Source organism: Cibotium barometz, chromosome 25, assembly GCF_041138505.1.
Source record: "Cibotium barometz isolate CiBa-2024 chromosome 25, ASM4113850v1, whole genome shotgun sequence".
Lineage (NCBI taxonomy): Eukaryota > Viridiplantae > Streptophyta > Polypodiopsida > Cyatheales > Cibotiaceae > Cibotium > Cibotium barometz.
In genome coordinates, this window is record NC_141070.1 from 11,499,634 (window position 1) to 11,521,157 (window position 21,524).

Below are 21,524 nucleotides of genomic sequence, written 5' to 3' on the forward strand. Positions count from 1 at the left end.
AGCAAAAGCTTGTTCCTTATGTGAAAGAAAATAAACCCAAGAGAATCTACTACAATCATCAACAAGCAGCATGAAGTACAAAGAACCTCCCAAGGATGGCGTCTGCATAGGTCCACACGAGTCAGTGTGTACCAACTCCAAAGGTTTCGAAGCCCGCCTGGAAACCTGCTTCAGAAAAGATTCCTTGTGCTACTTACCACAAATGCAAGAACTACAGTATCCCTGCCTGCTGCCAACATCTGGCAAGCCAACCACCATCTGGTCCCAAAAAGCTCGCCGCAGCGCATCCACATTCAAGTGGTCAAACCGAAAGTGCCACAAATCACCAATCCGAGAACATGTCAAAGAGGAGAGTGCTAAGAGTTTGTATATACCATTCTCCACTCCACCTTCCCAAACAACGTGGCCAGTCTCGCAGTCCCGTAGAGCAACAGAATGCTCCTCAAACTCCACCCAGAAGCGAGTCCTGCACACCTCATGCACTGACAACACATGAAAACCAAGTGCAGGGACGTAAAGGACACAAGAGGAATGCTTCCCCCCTCTGCCACCATCGGGAATGATCTCCATCCGGCCCTCTCTATGAATTGGTATGGTGGAATTGTCACCAATGAAAATGCGACCTGATTGCCGTTTCAGATCCTGAAAGAAGTCACGAGAAGGAGTCATGGGCCTTAAAGCACCGCTATCAAGAATCCATTCCCGAGTATCCTTGGCGGTGAAGCCAACTACCTCCTCGCTCGAAGAAGATGAAGCATCGGTGTCCAACATCTCCAAGTGCACAAAGGCTAGAGTCTTCACGACAGCTCAAGCTAAAGAATCAGCACTCTTCCCAATCCGCTTGGGACACTTCCTCCAAAAGTGGCCTTTCTCGCCACAATCATTACAGGTCCTCTCGGCCTTTAGTTTCTCACGGTCTGAATCGGGCTTCTTCTCAAAAGACTTCTCCGATGAAGACTTCCCTTTGCCCTTGTTGTTGTTACAGCCTTTCGACCGTTGGCCAGTCAAGGCCTCAAAACCTCCGCCGTGTGGAGGGTTCGTAAATCGCTCTTCTTGGCCCAAGACCATGGGACAAGCTCCTCCCATGTGATGGTGCTGAGCCTGCCAGTGGGGATCAAAGAGGAGTAAAATGCTGAGTACTGAGAGGGCAAGTGTGACAACAGCGTTATGGCCATATCCTCTGACGATATCTATTTCCCGGCCTAGAGAACCTCCTGCTGCTGAAGAGCCTGCAACTTCTTGTTGTGCTACCGCATCGTCGACGACTTTGCAGGATTCATCACCCGCATCTGAACTTCCAAGGAGATCCTCTTCATGGGTGATACCCTATTTTAGAGAGAAGCCAAATGCTTTAGGTGATTGATCACCGGTGGTGTGCAAGAGGAAGATGAAAGAACGAACTCGGGCATTAGCACGATCCCGTAACTGTGCATGTGCCTCCTGTTCCTTTCGTATAGAGGATAACTTCCCATCTTCCAACTCTGGCCGTGGAACCCCAACAACAATGAAATCAGCCAAGTCGTAGGACTCCAAAACAGATTCCATCATTACCTTCCATATGCCCTAGTTGTTCCCGTCCAGCTGTCGGTCCACCGAGAACGTGGGGAGTGTCGGGATCTTCACGTGCTTCTTAGCCATCTCAAGCAAATCTACCATCTCAAGGGTTCACAAGGTCTTGTGAAGGGATGGTGGGTGGGAAAAAAGAAGAAGAAGAGGCTGCAAATAGAATGCAAGGTGGCTGTCCAACGGTGATGGCCGCCTTCTACCCGATCTCCAAGTCCCGTACAGCCCAAACAGTCTCCAATCAGCACCTCAATCAACAAACCCTCAACGTCCTACTGTCTCCGAGCTTCAAGCCACATGGGGCTTTGATACCATGTCAGAATGCACAGCAAAAATGAAGACAACTGCTATAGAGAGCAATACACAGATGAAAGAGAGAGAGAGAAGCTCTGTAACTTTGCTATATATACCAATAAAATCCTGGAAATACACACGTGCGAGTGTGGGGGCGAGGGGCCATTTTATATGGCCCCGGGCTGCTGGTTGGCCAGCCCATAATTAGCCGACAACAGCCCTGGCTGCCCACGACTAGCAGATGCCCAATCGGCCAGATAAAAAGCAATCCACTAGCACTGAGAACCAGATCAGTCGGGCAGCAAGAAAACTCAATCGGCCAACATCTCGGGGCAGCCGACAGCCCATACACACCTCCAGATAAATAGGAAAAAATACGGAGAGTGAATACTGTAATACTGGCAACAATCTCCCAAATGAAGATAGCAGAGTCTGTACCACTGCACTCGGAAAAAAGCCGCAGACCGGATTGGGAGAGCCAAGCAACTGCCCTCCACATCACATGCATGGCGCGGCCACTCAATTTGCCCATAAGTTGAGTTATAGAAACCCAAATCTGTTGTGCAGTGCTACATCCCCATAAACAATGTTGTTCAGTCTCAGAATCTGCCGCACATCTAGGGCAGGTAGGTGCTACACCGAAAACCAATCTCCATTGATGATTGGTGGGAGGACCATGTAAAAATAACCAAAAGAAATGAGAAATTTGGCTCCTTATGTATGAATGCCAAAGCCTATGCCAAAATCTACGCTGTATCACTGGAGAGAGATCAAAACTCTCCAAATGAGGCCTGAGAGTAGGGATGTGCACAGTGTGTATCTGTCGTGTGCTACACGCACACAAGACTAGCTTCGAGGTTGGGGAAGCTTGGAGCTAGGCAGGCTGATTGGCGAGCTGAGTTAGGGATAGACTAACGGACAGGCACCCTAGTATGGACGGGCGGGCGCCCAAGTGTGGACGCCTCATGACCGGCCAAGAGCCTATAAAAGGGTGGCCAAGGTTAGTCATTAGATATATAGAGTCTCGCGTGTCTCTGCAAACGTGCACCTGCTTTACACAGCCGAGGCCAAAAGCAGTCTCGAGGCCCGCGAGGGTAGCTTCGTGGCGGTATGGGACGTCACGAGGTAGGGATTGGTCGGTACGTCCATCTAGTTAGCTCAGCTCGTGGCTCGGTGGGGACAGCCAAGACTTGTGGGCTTGCCTACGGCTGTCAAGGTTGGGAGGTGAGTCAGGCTTGCACCCCCTTCACGTTTGTTTGGTTTGTTTGCAGGTTTCGAGTCTTGTACCAGGAGCGTTCTATGAGGAGATTCTATGGGGATTTGACAATGGTATCAGAGCAAGCCTCGAGAACGAGCAAGTCGGTAGGTAAAGAAAAAGAGGTCGAAAAAAGGTATGAGTTCGAGAAGCTTGCTGTTTTTCTGTTCATACTGCTGTTTTTTCAAATTCACTATGTTGCTTTTGCATCATAAGAACCCATGATGGGGTTGTGGTCTTGTATGGGTTGTTTTCTTTGCAAAGAAGAAGGCTAGATGTGTTTTTAATTGTATAAACAGTTTAAGAGAGAGAGGAAAAAGAAAAAGCCAGCCGGCTGTTGTTTGTATGAGAGAGAGAGAGAGGAAGTAGCGCCGCTTCTTTGCTCTAAAGGCTGTATCGCCTATGTGTGTGTGACGCCTGAAGACTGCCCACCCTATACGTGTGAGGACACCGGCCGTAAGACATAAGATGGCTGGTGCTGACAGGTCATTTCTATTCGCAGGCTTGCGCACATGGGCTGTATGCGCAGCCAGGCGCAGCCGACCACCTGTACTCACAAGCGGCCAGGTCACACGCGCAGGCGGCAGCTTATGCAGGCGTACGTAAGCAGGCGACCGCGTGGCATAAAGATGGCACAGAAAATAGCAAAAAGCAGTCGACGGGTGTTTTTTTTTTTGGCTTTTGTTTTCTTATTTTAAAAAAATCACCTTTGCTTTCGTTTTTTTTATATGCGCCTAAATTTTTTTTTTTAATCCACACTTCAATGAAAGGGGTTTTAAAAATCCGAGTTTTGCTTTCTAAGTGTTTTTTTTAAGAAAAGCAACATATATATATATATATATATTACCTCCAAAAAAAAACACAACAGCAAAAGCAAAAGCTAAGTAAGCTTTTGGGAAAGCCTATAAATTCCCCTTAAGCGGGCTTCTTGCCACACATCTCTCAAGCTCTCAAGCTCTCTAGCACTGTCCTTGTGCAAGATAAATATTTTCTCTCACCTTGCCCCCAAGAATCCGAGTTGGAGCCCATTCTCGAACGTGAAGACTTGCCGGCTACAAAAGCCACCGATGGCGATCTTTTTGACGATTTTGTTTCAAAATCAGATTTCCAAGAGTTTAAAGTTGCTCTCGAAGCTTCTTTCTCGGAACGTCAAGCACAAATCGCCGAGCTAATGTAGGCTTTACAAAACTCCATCTCTTTGTTGACCACTACCCTATCTACTCTTTCGGGTATGGATACTTTGGCATCTGCTTTAGGCCCCAATATTACTCCGGAACAGTTTGGGGGCGAGCAAAAGCAGCGTACCAAAGAGATAGTGGACACTTGGCTACATAAGTCGCAAGTCCATTTTCAGTTTCATCCATATGACGATGGCAAAAAGATCCAATTAGCAGCAGGTTTTCTCTCAGGCAAAGCTTTGCTTTGGTGGAAAGAACTCAACCCTAAACCAACAACCTGGGCGCACAGTTCCAAGATGTCTTCAAGAAAGAATTCCTCAAGAAAGAGAATGACTATGATGTTGTTGCCCCGTTTGCTACTTTGACCATGACCTCGCAAAACCTCACTTATGAGGTCTATCTCCAGAAATTTAGGAACTTGCAGATGAAAGCTATGAAGATGGATTCCACAACTCTTTTGGGTTTCTTCGTAGCCGGTTTACCCGACTCATACCGTTTACAAGTTAAAAACAATAAATGCAAAACTTTGGACGAGGCCATTCATTCCGCTCATATCTATGATGATACAATGGTCTCTTCCAAGTCTAAACCCGTTACCGAGCAAGGGAACAAGCACAAAAGAAAGTTCTCCGCACCAATGCCTAGCACGACAGAAGGAAAGTCTTCGGACCAACCTTCAAAGAATTCAACTTCGACCCCAACAAAGAAAAAACGTCTCCTGAAGGCTTTGAAGCTCAAGGAGGAGGGATGTTGCTTCATCTACGAAGAAAAAGGACATATGCGTAATGAGTGCCCGAAGCAAAAGGGTGGAAAGACAAACGCAGGACCCAAGCCAAAGGCAGCTAACTAGTTGTCTTTGACAGGTACGTCAGTTACTGTACTTTCTCGCCCTAGTACATGTTCTGATTGTCTGTTCAACTCTAAAGTTTTTGGCTTACATGATCTTCTCCGAGTTTATAGAGAAGTGAATGGCCATAGAATCCACATTCTTCTAGACCTTGGCAGCTCACACAACTTTGTTAATTACAAACTTGTGTAGAAATTGGATCTTGACACAACACCTAGCGATCATACCTATGAGGTACGCCTACCTGCGGGTCGGCAAGTATGGGATCGAAAGGTGGAGATGCTGCCGATCTGGATTCAGGACTACAAAGATACTCTGGAATGCTATATTATGCATCTAGAGCATGTAGACTTGTTATTAGGGATTGAGTGGTTTAAGACTCTTGAAGTCCAAATAGATTGGTCTAGTCATATTTTTTCCTTTGAAAATAGGAACACCCAGTATAGTATCTTAGGTGATTGTATACATCCCTCTCACGGATCTCCTGTAAATTCAGTTCATTTTGAAAATATAATGGATTCTTCCTTGTATACTGCTTTCCATTGTGTCTTGATTCCACTTTCTTCATTTCTCATACCTTCTATGGATGTCAATGAATTAAGTATGTTTGAAAGCAAAGAATTAAAGAAGATACTTGATTCATTTCAAGATGTATTTCTTAAGAAACTGCCATCAGGCTTACCACCCGAAAGGACAGTAGATCCTCGTATTGACTTGATCCCTGGTGCTCACCCTGTTAGTATTCCACCTTACAAGATGAGCCAAGCTGAGGAAGATGAGTTAGCCAAACAACTCGAAGATTATTTGAGGATGGACCAGATCCGTCCAAGTAAATCAACTTGGGGTGCACCTGTGTTGCTTAGGAGAAAGAAGGACAACACCTGGAGAATGTGTATAGATTACAAGAAATTGAACAAGATGACAATTAAGAACCGTTATCCTCTCCCTAGATCAGATGACCTGATTGACCGGTTAACGGGAGCGAAATATTTCACAAAGATAGATTTACGTATTGGCTATCACCAGATACGTAGGCATGAAAGGCATGTCGAAAGAACCGCCTTTCGGACTAGGTATGGCCATTACTAATTTCTTGTATTACCTTTTGGGTTTACCAATGCTCCAGCCACTTTCCAGCAAATGATGAACAATCTTTTTCATGAACATTTGGAAAAATTTATGGTTGTGTTCCTCGATGATATTTTGATATATAGTCGTACTCTTGAGGATCACATTAGACACCTCAACGATTGTCTTAACTATTTTAAGACAAAATCGACTGCATGCTAAATTAAGTAAATGTGAGTTTTTCATGACAAACATCATTTACTTGGGACACAAGATCACTAGAGATGGATTGAGCATTGACTATGACCGAGTTCAGAAGGTTCTGGCCAGGCCTATACCGCGAACAGTGAAACAACTTCGTTCTTTTCCGGGTTTTCTTGTTTTTCTTCGGAAATCTGTGCGGGAGTCCTCTCAGCTCACACTACCGATCATAGACTTGTTGAAAAGTCGTGGAGTAAGTCGAATCAGCCTATCAATTGGAATAACGATCTAGATATGGCCTTAAGACTTTTGAAAGATAAAGTCAAGGAAGCACCTATCTTAGCATTACCCGATCCTAGTCGGCCTTATGTTCTTGAAACTAATGACTCTGCAATCGGGACGGCTCTATTTCAAGATGGTAGCCCTGTTGCTTTTGAAAGTAAAAAGCTAGATGACACTCAATTTCGTTGGCCAACCCTTGAGAAAGAGCTTTATGGTGTGATTCATGCTCTCAAGGTTTGGAGACATTATTTATATGGCTTCAAGTTTGTGGTCTTGACTGATCATCAGTCAATCAAGTATGTGTGTGATGCTAATAATTTGAGAGGAAGGAAAGCTCGATGGGCTGAATTAATGCAAGATTTTGATTTTGAGATTTGGGTCCATGAATAGTGTCGCAGATGCGCTTAGTTGAATTACAGAGGTGAATACTTTGTCGTTCATTGAGATTTCTATTGACTTATTTCAGTCATTGAGAGAGCTTTGCAAGACTGATAGTTATTCTGGTCCATTTTGGAAGAAGATCCAAGACGGGAGCTCATTGATTGACCAAGAGTCAATGACGGAGCAGCCTACCATTCAGGCTGCAGGAGGTCAGTGGATGATTCGGAATGGTTTACTATTCCGTAATGACAAAATTTGTGTACCACAGATCCCGAACATTAGGTCCAAGATTCTTAAGGAGTGTCACGACGCCCCTTCTGCTGGACACCCTGGGGTACACAGGACATTATCGTTAGTGAAACACACTTTTTATTGGCCAAAGATGAAAGGGTATGTAGAAGATTATGTTCTCAAGTGTCAAGTTTGTCAAGCAAATAAAGCTGAACGCTTTAGACAAGCTGGGTTGTTGCATCCTTTGCAAATCCCAAGTAATAAATGGGAAAGTATTTCCATGGATTTTATTACCGGATTGCCAAGAACACATTAAGGCCATGATTCTATTTGGGTTGTGGTAGATCGCTTGACAAAAATGGCTAGATTTTTACCGACCCGGAAGACCATTACAGCTACGCAATTAGCAAGGCAGTTTATCGAGCAATTGTTTAGACTGTACGGGTTACCGCAGGACATAGTCAGTGATAAGTTTACGAGTGATTTTTGGAAACTTGTTTTTGAGAACTTGGAAACAACTTTGAATTTAAGTTTCTCATATCATCCTCAATCTGATGGCCAAACTAAAAGAGTTAATCAAATTTTGGAGGACATGCTTCGAGCATATGTCTCCAAAAGGCAGAGTTCATGGGAGGATTATCTTCCTATGTTAGAATTTGCATATAACAGTACTAAGCATACGAGTACAGGTTTTAGTCCTTTCATGCTTATGTATGGTTTTCAACCTAGATCACCTGTTACAGTGGGATTCTCAGGACTTCAGCATGATGCAGCACGTAATTTTTTGCAAGATATGCAAGAAATGTTACAAGTTGCGAAGAAATCTATTAGAACTACTCAAGACCGAGACAGATTTTATTCTAATAGACATCGTTCACCCAAAGAGTTCTCTGAAGGAATGATGGTGTATTTGCAAGTTCCGAAAGATTCTGAGACTTTAAGGACAGGTCGATCTCCGAAATTATCCCCTACATATTGTGGACCATTTCGTATTACATGACCGATTGGTTCATTCGCATATGAATTGGATTTGCCTTCTGATATGAAACCAACAGGTCTACCATCTTGAAATACAGCAGGCCCGATTTCATAGTCACTGGCATCAGTTTCAAGAACATAAGGCCGACTAGGATCAGGTAATGCTAAGATAGGTGTTTCCCCGACTTTATCTTTCAAAAGTCTGAAGGCCATATCCAGATCGTTATTCCAAGTGATAGGCTGATTCGACTTACGTCCACGACCTTTCAACAAGTCGGTCATCGGTAGTGTGAGCTGAGAGTACTCCCGCACGGATTTGCAAAGAAAAACAACAAAACCGAGAAAAGAACGAAGTTGTTTCACTGTTCGCGGTATAGGCTAGGCCAAAACCTTCTGAACTCGGTCATAGTCAATGCTCAATCCATCTCTAGTGATCTTGTGTCCCAAGTAAATGATGTTTGTCATGAAAAACTCACATTTACTTAATTTAGCATGCAGTTGATTCTGTCTTAAAATAGTTAAGACAATCGTGAGGTGTCTAACGTGATATTCAAGAGTACAACTATATATCAAAATATCATCCAAGAACACAACCACAAATTTTCCCAAATGTTCATGAAAAAGATCGTTCATCATTTGCTGGAAAGTGGCTGGAGCATTGGTTAACCCAAAAGGTAATACAAGAAATTCGTAATGGCCATACCTAGTCCGAAAGGCGGTTCTTTCGACATGCCTTTCATGAATATGTATCTGGTGATAGCCAGTACGTAAATCTATCTTTGTGAAATATTTCGCTCCCATCAGGTCATCTGACCTAGGGAGAGGATAACGGTTCTTAATTGTCATCTTGTTCAATCTCTTGTAATCTATACACATTCTCCAGATAATCTTCTTCTTTCTCCTAAGCAACACAGGTGCACCCCAAGGTGATTTACTTGGACGGATCTGGCCCATCCTCAAATCATCTTCGAGTTGTTTGGCCAACTCATCTTCCTCAGCTTGGCTCATCCTGTAAGGTGGAATACTAACAGGGTGAGCAGGTCAATACGATGATCTACTGGTGGTAAGCCTGATGGCAGTTCCTTAGGAAATACATCTTGAAACGAATCAAGTATCTTCTTTAATTCTTTGCTTTCAAACACACTTAATTCATTGACATCCATAGAAGGTATGAGAAATGAAGAAAGTGGAATCAAGACACAATGGAAAGCAGTATACAAAGACGAATCCATTATATTTCCAAAATGAACTGTATTTACAACAGATCCCTGAGAGGGATGTATACAATCACCTAAGATAGTATACTGAGTGTTCCTATGTTCAAAGGAAAAATATGACTAGACCAATCTATCTGGACTTGAAGAGTCTTAAACCACTCAATCCCTAATAACAAGTCTACATGCTCTAGATGCATAATATAGCATTCCAGAGTATCTTTGTAGTCCTGAATCCGGATCGGTAGCGTCTCCACCTTTCGATCCCATACTTGCCGACCCGCAGGTAGACGTACCTCATAGGTATGATCGCTGGGTGTTGTGTCAAGACCCAATTTCTACACAAGTTTGTAATTAACAAAGTTATATGAGCTGCCAAGGTCTAGAAGAATGTGGATTCTATGGCCATTCACTTCTCCATAAACTCGAAGAAGATCATGCAAGCCAAAAACTTCAGAGTTGAACAGACAATCAAAACATGTACTAGGACGAGAAAGTACAATAACTAACGTACCTGTCAAAGACAACTGGTTAGCTGCCTTTGGCTTGGGTCCTGCATTGGTCTTTGCACCCTTTTGCTTCGGGCACTTGTTACGCATATGTCCTTTTTCTTCGCAGATGAAGCAACGTCCCTCCTTCTTGAGCTTCAAAGCCTTGAGGAGATGTTTCTTCTTCGTTGGGGTTGAAGTTGACTTTTTCGAAGGTTAGTTCGAAGACTTTCCTTCTGTCGTGCTAGCCATCGGTGCACAGAACTTCCTTTTGTGCTTGTTTCCCTGCTCGGTAACGGGTTCAGACTTGGAAGAGACCATTGTATCATCATAGATACGAGCGGAATGAATGGCCTCGTCCAAAGTTTTGCATTTGTTGTTTTGAACCTATAAACGGTACGAGTCGGGTAAACCGGCTACGAAGAAACCCAAAAGAGTTGTGGAATCCATCTTCGTAGCTTTCATCTGCAAGTCCCTAAATTTCTAGAGATAGACCTCATAAGTGAGGTTCTGCGAGGTCATGGTCAAAGTAGCAAACCGGGCAACAACGTCAGAGTCATCCTCTTTCTTGAGGAATTCTTTCTTGAAGACATCTTCGAACTGTGCCCAGGTTGTTGGTTTAGGGTTGAATTCTTTCCACCAGAGCAAAGCTTTGCCTGAGAGGAAACCTGCTGCTAATTGGATCTTTTTGCCATCGTCATATAGATGAAACTGAAAATGGACTTGCGACTTATGTAGCCAAGTAATATTGGGGCCTAAAGCAGATGCCAAAGTATCCATACCCGAAAGAGTAGATAGGGTAGTGGTCAACAAAGAGATGGAGTTCTGTAAAGCCTACATTAGCTCGATGATTTGTGCTTGACGTTCCGAGAAAGAAGCTTCGAGAGCAACTTTAAACTCTTAGAAATCTGATTTTGAAACAAAATCGTCAAAAAGATCGCCATCGGTGGCTTCTGTAGCCAGCAAGTCTTCACGTTCGAGAATGGGCTCCAACTCAGATTCTTGGGTCGACATCTTGAAGAGGACAAGGTAAGAGAAAATATTTATTTTGCACAAGGACAGTACCAGAGAACTTGAGAGCTTGAGAGATGTGTGGCAAGAAGCCCGCTTAAGGGAAATTTATAGGCTTTCCCAAAAGCTTACTTAGCTTTTGCTTTTGCTTTTGTGTTTTTTTTTTTTGGTAAAATATATATATATTCTGCTTTTCTTTAAAAAAAGACTTAGAGAACAAAACTCGGATTTTTAAAACCCCTTTGACTGAAGTGTGGGTATTTTTTAAAAAAAATTAGGCGCATAAAAAAAAACGAAAGCAAAGGTGAATTTTTTTTTTTACAAAATCAAAAAAAAAAACACCCGTCGACTGCTTTCTACTATTTTTTGCGCCGTCTTCATGGCCACGCGGTCGCGTGCTTACGTACACCTGCATAAGCTGCCGCCTGCGCGTGTGTACCTGGCGGCCTGTGAGTACAGGTAGTCGGTTGCGCCTGGCCGCGCATACAACCCATGTGCGCAAGCCTGCGAATACAAATGACCACTCGCCTGCCGACATGCGCTAGCTTGTGTGCACCAGCCCGCTTCTGTCTTACAGCTGGTGTCCTCACACGTAAAGGCTGCGCAGTCTTCAGGCGTCACACACACGTAGGCGATATAGCCTTTAGAGCAAAGGACCGACGCTACTTTCTCTCTCTCTCTCTCATACAAACAACAGTCCGTTGGCTTTTTCTTCTTCCTCTCTCTTAAACTACTTATACAGTTAAAAACACATCTAGCATGCTTCTTTGTAAAGAAAACAACCCATACAAGACCACAACCCCATCATGGGTTCTTATGATGCAAAAGCAACATAGTGAATTTGAAAAAACAGCAGTATGAACAGAAAAACAACAAGCTTCTCGAACTCATACCTTTTCTTCGACCTCTTTTTCTCTACCTACCGACTTGCTCGTTCTCGAGGCTTGCTCCGATACCATTGTCAAATCCCCATAGGATCTCCTCATAGAACGCTCCTGGTACAAGACTCGAAACCTGCAAACAAACCAAACAAACGTGAAGGGGGTGCAGACCTGACTCACCTCCCAACCTTGACAGCCGTAGGCAAGCCCACAAGTCTTGGTTGTCCCCACCGAGCCATGAGCTGAGCTAACTAGATGGACGTACCGACCAATCCCTACCTCGTGACGTCCCATACCGCCACGAAGCTACCCTCGCGGGCCTCGAGACTGCTTTTGGCCTCGGCTGCGTAAAGCAGGTGCACGTTTGCACTAGATCCAGGCTCCTGACCATAGAGCTCTCACAAAGACACGCAAGACTCTATATATCTAATGACTAACTTTGGCCACCCTTTTATAGGCTCTTGGCCGGTCATGAGGCGTCCACACTTGGACGCTCGTCCGTCTATACTAGGGTGCCTATCCGTTAGTCTATCCCTAACTCAGCTCGCCAATCAGCCTGCCTAGTTCCAAGCTTCCCCAACCTCGAAGCTAGTCTTGTGTGCGTGTAGCACACGGTAGATACACACTGTGCACATGACACAGCCGGGGGAGGAAGAGGCGGGTGAGAGCAAGGAAGAGGAAGCGGCGGGGGGGCAGAAGCAGGGCAAGAAAGGAGGCGGGGAATGAAGCAGGGGACAAGTGGGTGCAGAAGGACGAATGCAAGTGGGGAGGCAGTAAGGGCGGGAGCAGAAGGGGGGCAACGGGAGCAGGAGGGACACAGACGACAGGCAAAAACAGGAGCAGAATGGGGGGCAGCGAGATGATCAGAAGTGGCAGAGGCGGGAGAAGAAGGGAGGCGGTAGGAGCAGGAGCAAGGGCAGAACCAGAATAAGGGGGGCAGCGGGAACAAGGGGGCTGAAGCGGGAGAAGAATGGGGGGAAGCAGGAGCACGAAGGGGGGGGGGGGGGGGGGGCAGCGGGAACAGAGGCAAGGGCGGAAGCAGAAGGGGGGCAGAAGGAGCACAAGTGGCAGAGGCGGGAGAACGAGGGGCAGCGAAAACAGAGGGGGGCGAGTTCAGCAGAAGATGGAAGCAGCAGCACAAGCACTCAGTTCAGCTCGACTTCAATCGTTCAGAAGGTTCTTTTCGATCAGACTAAATTTCCCAACACAAATGTGCTCATGAGCATAAAAAGCAAACTTCAGCATTAGAGTAGCAGGAAGCATGATTTAGCATCTAGAGCCTTGGTGGTTAACAAAGCATGCACACCCTCATGCCCACTTGGGCCAGAATCCAAGGATCTTCGAGGGCTGCAAAGAAAAAGGGCAGCTAGTTCATGTGGATCATGGCATCTTTTTCGTTGCCACTCTGGGAGTACAAGACACCTAATTGGTTGAGATTTACCCTTTTTTTGGTTTGAAATCTCCCTCTTGTATACTTTTTCATACTTAATAGAAGTCTCTTTTCTAGAAAAAAATAATGTGGGAAGCAGTGAAGCCGCAACCCACTACAGCTATTCCTGATGGCAAGGGGGAGTGGTTGGGTGCTGTGATAGACAGGCTGTTGAATGGCTTCGTGACAAGTCAGCAAAACCAGAGACTTTGCCGACTCATGTGAGCCACTTCGCCATGTCAGAAATCTCAGAATTTATGCCAGATCTGCTGACTTGTAATAATCCTTCCCGAACCACCAGGGAGAAACTCAGCAGATTGTACGGATTAGAAGTTAATTATTAGCTTCAGAAAAAGCTTGCGGATATGCCAAAACAGGTGACTATAAATCTTGAATTGCAAAGCCCCTATTCAGGAAGAGTGGTCCCAATGTTCCACGAAAAGAAGAGAATCAAAGGATCCTCTCATACGCGAGAACTTGATGAATAAGAAAATAGTGCATTCATGCAAGTCCATTCCGTGACGTCGAAGAGGAGGAGCTTTAACTCAGCCAGAGCAGATTATATGGGCAGCTTGGCAAACCGCAACCTAGCGTGCTTCAGACGTGGGCACTGGAGGGCACATTCTTCCCTGGTGGAAACTTGGAAGTGGATGCTGGCAATCCCATTCGAAAGGACAGAAGATATGACATATTTTTAGATAGTATTATCTTGTGATACTTGAGTAATGTTACAACTGTCAGCATTGACAGCAGCGACAAGTTTAAAGGAAAGTGCTCACGTGCTCAAAGTTTTGACGGAGGGCTGCATTGTGTAAGAGCAACCTGTGAGCAGAGACCCTTCCCTCGACCCCATCCACCACGTCCTCCTCCCCACGCGGACCTGCTTCTTCCAGTTCCATCACGGTCGGCGGACTGCAATCCATCACACGGTTCGTTTACAGTTAGTTAATCGCGGGTTTCCTAAAAAGAAGACAGTGGGTTTGGACTTCTTGAAATTATATTTATTCTTTGTAATTTTGTTTTTGAAGATTTATTGTACATATGTCTCTATTAGCCTCCTATGCAAAATTAGCCTTTGTTTTCCATGTCTATTCAGCCTTTGTTTTGCATGTCTATCCAGCGGCCCTTTTCTCGCCCGGTGCCTCCTCTAGCTCTTACCAGCCCCCTCAAAGCAACGCTCGGCCTCCTTCACCACTTCTGCTCGCCATCAATGGAAAGAGAGCGCCCTGCCCTGATTACGACCCTCTCTGCATGCCGCCATGGCGATGGTCACCATCAATAGAGAGAGACAGCCGTCCTCTCTGCATGGCACAAAGAGAGAGAGAGAGAGAGAGTCTACATGTATCAAAGAAACTAAGAAGCGGGATCCCACCTATGCGAGAAAAACGAACGCAGCAACACACGAAGAATCCAGGTAGAGTGGAAAAGAAAAGCGCAAATGGAAGAAGAAACGACACCTTCATCAGCTGAACGTTCCCTCCACAGCATGCCTGCATTCGTTGTCTGTACAGGACAACAAACTCCAGAGTGGGTTGGCAACCCACCTGAACCTTCCGGTTTGCGGCAGCCCACACGCAGCCGCCAAAAGAAACCAAGCCGCCCAATCCATGCGCCTGCCTGGAAACAGCCATCCGCAGCCGCCAACAGAAAAAGGAAACAAAGTGCATGCGTGTTCCAAAAAATTCAATCAAAACTATCATTCGTAAAATCTAATAATAAATGCAAAACATAGCATGATTTTGGTCCTCTATTTTAGCCTTTGTTGGCTTTTAATGCTTGTGTGCATACTTAAGAATAAAAAGAATATTTGTTGACAATAAAGCTTCGACTTCAGAAGTTGGGTGCCTGGGTTTAAAGGTTGATCTTTTCTTCTTTTCCATTTACGTGAATTCATTCCTCTTCCCTCATTAGAAATTCCAATGTTTTGCTTTGGGAAAAGAACCTCTCTTAATCAAACCTTACACATGCAATAACCTCCCCTTATTAATTTCAAAGTCCCTTTCTCCATTTTTTGTACTACAAGAGGTTTTTTTTTGGGAGGGGGGGTGTTCGAGTATTGAACCCACACGCCTAGCTTCCAAAGCCAAAGCTTTATTGCTTCCTCCTTTAAGTCCCTTCGACAAGAACACTCTGTCTTTAAAAGTACTTACACAAACATTAAATGCTTAATCAAGGCCAATAGAGACATATCTATAACAAATCTTAAAATTCTTACACAAACATTAAATGGTAAAAAGAGCTACTAGAGACAAATCTACAACAAATCTTAAAATTACAAATAATAAATTTAGAGCTACTAGAGACATATCTACAACAAATCTTAAAATTACAAAGAATAAATTTAGTTTTCTCCACAATAATGATCCCATGATGATTGAGTAAACTAAGCTTTGATTGTGTAGCCATATTTAGTAGTGATGTGTATGAACATACTAGAACCAGCCAGGGTACTTTTTCAATCTTTAGGAGGTTTTTTTCCCATGCTATTACATCATCTTTGTATGGCACATATTCATTATCTATCTATCATCTCATTGTGTGCTCCCTTGAGCTTCTCCACTATGTGTGTGTGTGTGTGTGTGTGTGTGAACATTTGGTGTCAGAGCATATGCTCTTCGCCCCTGTGTTATTGCTTACCCTTCACCCCCGAGTCGCATGTCTTCTTGAATCGGATCAAGGAGCCCTTTTGGGAGAAGAAAGAGGACCTGGAAGTGTGAAGTACTTTGTACTAAAGTTTTTCAATCGGATTTTCATTGGGTTTTGGGGGCCATTCATGCGGTTTGCAGTTTCCTACACACATCTTCAGGGATCGAATTTGCACTGTTCTTCATTGAATTCTGAGTAGTATTGTCAGATCTACTACAAACGGGTTTGTAGATACACGAGAAAGCATCAACACACTCACCACACCAGATCTTATCTACAAGCTACACTTCAGTGACATCAATCTCTACACTTCAGTGACATCAATCTCTACATCTTATGAGTAAAATTTCTACTCGCTTTACTCTACATTTCTTTCATACACCTTGTTGGTCTCCATTGTCAAGCGGCCTTATTAGCAGCCACCTTGGTTGCATCAAAGTGAAATGTCCTCCTTGTAGTCGAAAATGATGGGTAAAAGCCAGTAAAGTATATGCTAAAAGCTTAGCTTTCGACTTTGGGAAAGAGATTAAGAAGGTGATTAGCACAAGATTATGCTCAAAAATCACACTCAGAACTAAGCTATAGTGCTTTCTTGATCTTGTTCTCTCTCTATCACTAAAAGGAGACATGTTTGCACAAGATAAAGAAGAAATGCAAGAAACAAGAAAGTGAAAGAGAGGAAAAAAAGAAAGACACAACTCCCTTTTCATGAGAAAGGAGTCATGCACTTCTCCAACCACCCAAAACCACCTTTTCTTGATATTTTATTATTTCAAAACGCATACAACTTTCACTTGTCCTAAGGTTTCCATTTGAGGCTTCATTTTCCTACTTGACTAAGGTCCTTATCCTACCAAAGAAATGAATAGATTTAACTATGCATTGGCTTTTACAAATTTACAGACCCGCTAAATAGCCATGTACATATTTTACAAAAGATATATCAAATGCAATACAACAGCAAAGAAATGGCTTGATTCAAAACATAAAATATTAAATTTGTCGATGAAGAACACTTTGAAATTGTTAATTTTGGTGCCAAAATTTGTCTTCTTCTTCTTTTCTTGCATGCAAGAAGGTCCACATTGAGTTGCTCATTTGGCTCCATGGACAATGCCTTCTTCTACTTTTTTTGCCATTGTTCTAATTTCCTACTACTCTAAACCACCACTCCACCTCTTCCACTTTTTTGAAATCAAAGAATTTGAAGCCATATTCTAACTAAACTTGCAAAATTCAACCCAAATTTTACAACATTTAGTCTCAAAATTACAATCGAGTCACCTTAATTTTTCAGCAATCCCTCCCACACATTTGAAACACTCAAGCACTTCTTGAACACAAAGCTGAAGTTTATGCACGTTTACCTACCTCTTCTTTGCATACCTTCCAAAGCCTACTTTCTCCTGGGTGAACGCACCAATGAAATGCCCTCCTTGTAGTCCAAAATTATGGGTCAAAGCCAACAAAATATATGTTGAAATCTTAACTTTAAGCTTTGGGAAGTAAATTAAGAAAGTGATTAGCACAAGGTTATGCTTAAAAATCACACACACGACTAAGCTATAGTGCTTTCTTGATCTTGCTCTCTCTCTCTCCGTTACTAAAAGGAGACATGTTTGCGTAAGATAGAGAAGAAATACAAGAAACAAGAAAGTGGAAGAGAGGGAAAGAAGAAAGACAGGAGGTTGCAAGATGAGGGTACTCACTTTCGTTCACTCTCTCTAAAATTGGGACATCCATGCACCTCAGGCGAAGTACCTCGATCGTGATAGCGCCGTGAATTAAAACACGACACGTGCCTCCCAAGCCTAAATCGACATATCTCGATCGAGATGCCAACTAATGCCACGCTAGCAGGTCCGGGTTTCCAGTCATCATCCATGTCACCATTACATGTCACCGCCACCACATTATCTCGATCGAGATATCTATGCCACTCGGATCCGCATCAGGGCCACGCTGTATCCCCCTAGGCATATTTGACTAGCACATCTCCATCGTCCACGTATCTCAAACGAGAAATTAAAATCAAATTGTGACCATTCATTGTTCGAGGTAAAGGGATACAATCTCCACCGTCCACGTATCTCGAACGAGATATTGAGATCCAATCTCCATCGTCCAAATAGCTCGTTCGAGATACAAAGATACAATCTCCACTGTCCAAATATCTCGTTCGAGATACGTAAATGCAATCTCCACCGTCCAAATATCTCGCTCGAGTTATAGAGACGCAATCTCTACCGTCCATTTAGGTACATTGGAAGATGCGATCTCAGCCGTTTAAATATCTCGATTGAGGTATATAATGAATCTCGACCGTCGACATACCTTGGTCGTGGTAATGACTTTAAATCATAGCCGTCCATGTACCTCGAACGAGATAGTAATATCAAATCTCAGCCATCGATCCTTCACCAACCCTAAAATTAAGTGTGTATCTTGGCCGTATGTTTCACTAACCCTAAAATCCAGAGCGTTAATCTTGCAAACCCTAAATTGCATGATGCTACCGAACCTCGATCGAGGTTATAAAACCGAAAAACTTTTTTTTTGCCTCATTGTCACATGTCGTTTTCACTCTCCTTGCTCTCTTGATTTGGATTAGCATTAGTGGGCCCATTAGCATTGTTTTATAGCTTAATTAGTGCTACTTAGCACTAAGCATTAGACCCTTCACATTAGACCCTTCACATTGGACCTTTGTGTTAGGCTTAGGTTTTAGCATGGAGTCACACGAGGAGGGCCACGAGGAGGGCCCCTCATCTATTGTGGACCTCATCGCTAAGATAGACCGCGAGTTAGCGGCTATCCGTAGGAGTGCTAGAGACACACCGTCTACATTACATATCGTGGGTAGACTTGGAGACGATGCTTTCGTCCCTTCGTAGCCTTCACGATATTGTTTATGTAGATGAGTGGATAGCCCACCATCCCACTGCTCCTGTGTCACATGGCCTGACATATCGTCAGGTCTGTGATCTTGCTCCGATTAGGGATGGAGCCTACTTAGATCTTTTCCTCGATAGTCGTGGGATGAGGCCTGGAGCGGGCAAGTCCCTTACTATTTCGCGGTGTTCGCATCCTCGTATGGCGGTGTTCGCATCCTCGTATGGCGGCACATATCTATAGTCGATATGTTGCCGCATATGGGAGGATGCCGAACAACCGCCAGATTCCCATATACTTCGCAAAGCAATTATATGCGGAGTTTGTCTTAGGAGAGGAGGTGGATTACACTAGCCATTGGCCGGGTGGTGGTGCTGGCCGAGGCCGTCTCCAGGACCAGGGTAGGCGGCCTCCACCAGCCCTTCGTGTAGCTCCTACTATAGATCCTTCATTTGTGCCTATATCGACAGTAGAGGCTCTTGGCACCCAGGTCGGCATCGACGTACGGAGTACCACGGAGAGCATCCAGCACGTGGTGCGCCTGTTCTCACGATCGATACCAACGACAGATGTCGAGGTATTTACATATTTATTACTTCTTAAGTTTTTTTAGTCATTTATTTACATGTTTATATGTACTTTTCTATATTTTTACATGAACGGCATGGTTGATTGTGTCACGTAGGGTCCCACCTACCATTGAGAGACTCACTCAGGAGTTGGTAGAGGCGAGAGCGGAGATTGACTGCCTCAGAGCTGCATTACAGACGGTAGAGGCAGCTACTGCAGAGGCACAGCATCTGAGAGAGTCCGACATCTAGCAGGTAGGTTTCTCTTGCACGTAAAAGAGTTATAATTAAGGTCCTAAGTTATAAATTTCTTTAAGTAATACCTAACGAGAGAGACTAATCAATTATTTTTATGCTTTACTTTTTTACGTAGGCTCGGACCGAGGTAGAGAGCTCTAGAGCTGAGGCACAACATCACTAGATTATGGAGCGGATTGCCCAGCATAGGGCAGAGCAGTTGATGCTGCATGTTCAAGAGTTTCACAGATCCTCGGACGTGACAGTGCCTTACCTACCTTTATATCCACGGCATGTTATAGAGGTTTTTCGACGACCTCTCTCTCAGGATGCACCACCCTTCTTACATGATGCGTGCTACGCTTTATGTATCAAGGACATTGATACTACTGGTGGATATGCCCTGGGATGTGGACATTTTTTCCATTTGTCTTGCATCACCCAGGAGCTAGTACGGTTCTCAGCATGCCCCTCTTGTCATGCACGCGTCGACCTAGTGACATACAAAGTTTTGGGCATTGATGATCTTCACCCAGGCCTCGTTCGAGTAGATGCTAGGACTGGCAGGCCTATTGATTTTACATCAGCTATTGACTTGGGACTCGACGCCTTCGATGATAGAGATCAGGAGCCTGAGGTGCCTCCAGAGATTGAGTGGAGCTCACATGAGTTTGATGCATACCAGAGAGTCCTACATGAGAGCCAGATCACAGCATATGAGCGCGTGGGTGGTGCTGGTCCTAGTGGCACCTCGGGTGATGGTGCTAGTAGCAACAGTGCTGCTTCTCATGAGTAGCATGTCCTTACACATTAGGAACTCAATGGAGTCTTCTTGGGCCCTTTAATTTGGACGTTTAGTGAAATGCTTAAAATGCTAATCCATCTTTGACCAAGCCTAGAGGCCTAGTCCTAAAAGCATATATTTGATTTTTCACAAAAACAAAAAAAAATAAAAAAAAAGGAGATATTCCTAGATCTGGCCACCTAGGTGACTTTAAAGCTTTGTAATGGGCTGTCAGTCAGCAACCTTTTCGAACTCCAAACATTCCAAAAATTCGTCACTTTCTTCCCCCCTTTTTTGTGTGTACACCAGATCTCTTTCTCTCTCTAAATCTTCTCTCTAAAACGCCCTGCACTCCTTCTCCATGGAAAAAAGCGTCTTTCTCTACTCCAAAAGCCATAGCTAACAGATCTGTACTCCTAAATGAGCCTTCTCTCTCCAAACCCACAGTAGTAGCCATGGCTTGCAGGGAAGAAGCTTACCATGAGCATTCTCTCTACAGTACTTGGTCCTCTCTCCATAGCTAGCAGGTCTGTACTCCTAAATGAGCCTTCTCTCTCCAAACCCACAGTAGTAGCCATGGCTTGCAAGGAAGAAGCTTACCAGGAGCATTCTTTCTACAATACTTGGTTCTCTCTCCAAACCCACAGTAGTAGCACAGAAGAACCTTTTCATGAAGTATTCTCTCTCTATATTGCTTAGCAGCCATAGCTTGCACTAAAGAAGCTTCCCATGATGCATTGTCTCCTTTGCATTTTCGTCTCACCATTGCCAACCCTCTCTATGTTTCTTTGGCTCCCTTTCTAGCTTCTTTCTCTATCCACAATGCAGCTCTAGAGAAGCAACCCTCATCTCCATTCTTCCCATTATTTTTTGATACCATATCCTGCTCCTTCCACTCCTATTCAACCCAAGCTTACAAGCCTACTTTCTTGTAGATGGCACTACAAGACATCACCAATAAGCCTTCTAAGATCCGCCTTCAGGTTGATTTGGAGACAGAATATGCAACCCTACGCAGTAGGCATGTTGCACCCAATATTTCATACGATCAGCTTCGAATGCAAGGAGCAAAGGCCATTGATCTTTTAACCGCTA

The 21,524-nt window shown here is 44.2% G+C and overlaps 1 protein-coding gene across 1 annotated transcript in view; it reads right to left on the reverse strand.

Moving 5' to 3' along the window:
• The window catches only part of LOC147624251 (uncharacterized), a 53,409-nt gene extending 38,539 nt beyond the window's left edge, over window positions 1-14,870 (reverse strand). Inside the window, exons 1-2 of the mRNA XM_086819815.1 lie at window positions 14,759-14,870; window positions 14,081-14,213 (exon numbers count right to left, since the gene is read on the reverse strand). Of these exons, the coding sequence (XP_086675941.1) occupies window positions 14,081-14,200 (120 nt within the window). The 5' untranslated portion in view covers window positions 14,201-14,213; window positions 14,759-14,870. The remainder of the gene's footprint in view (window positions 1-14,080; window positions 14,214-14,758) is intronic.
• Between the last annotated feature and the right edge of the window lie 6,654 nt (window positions 14,871-21,524).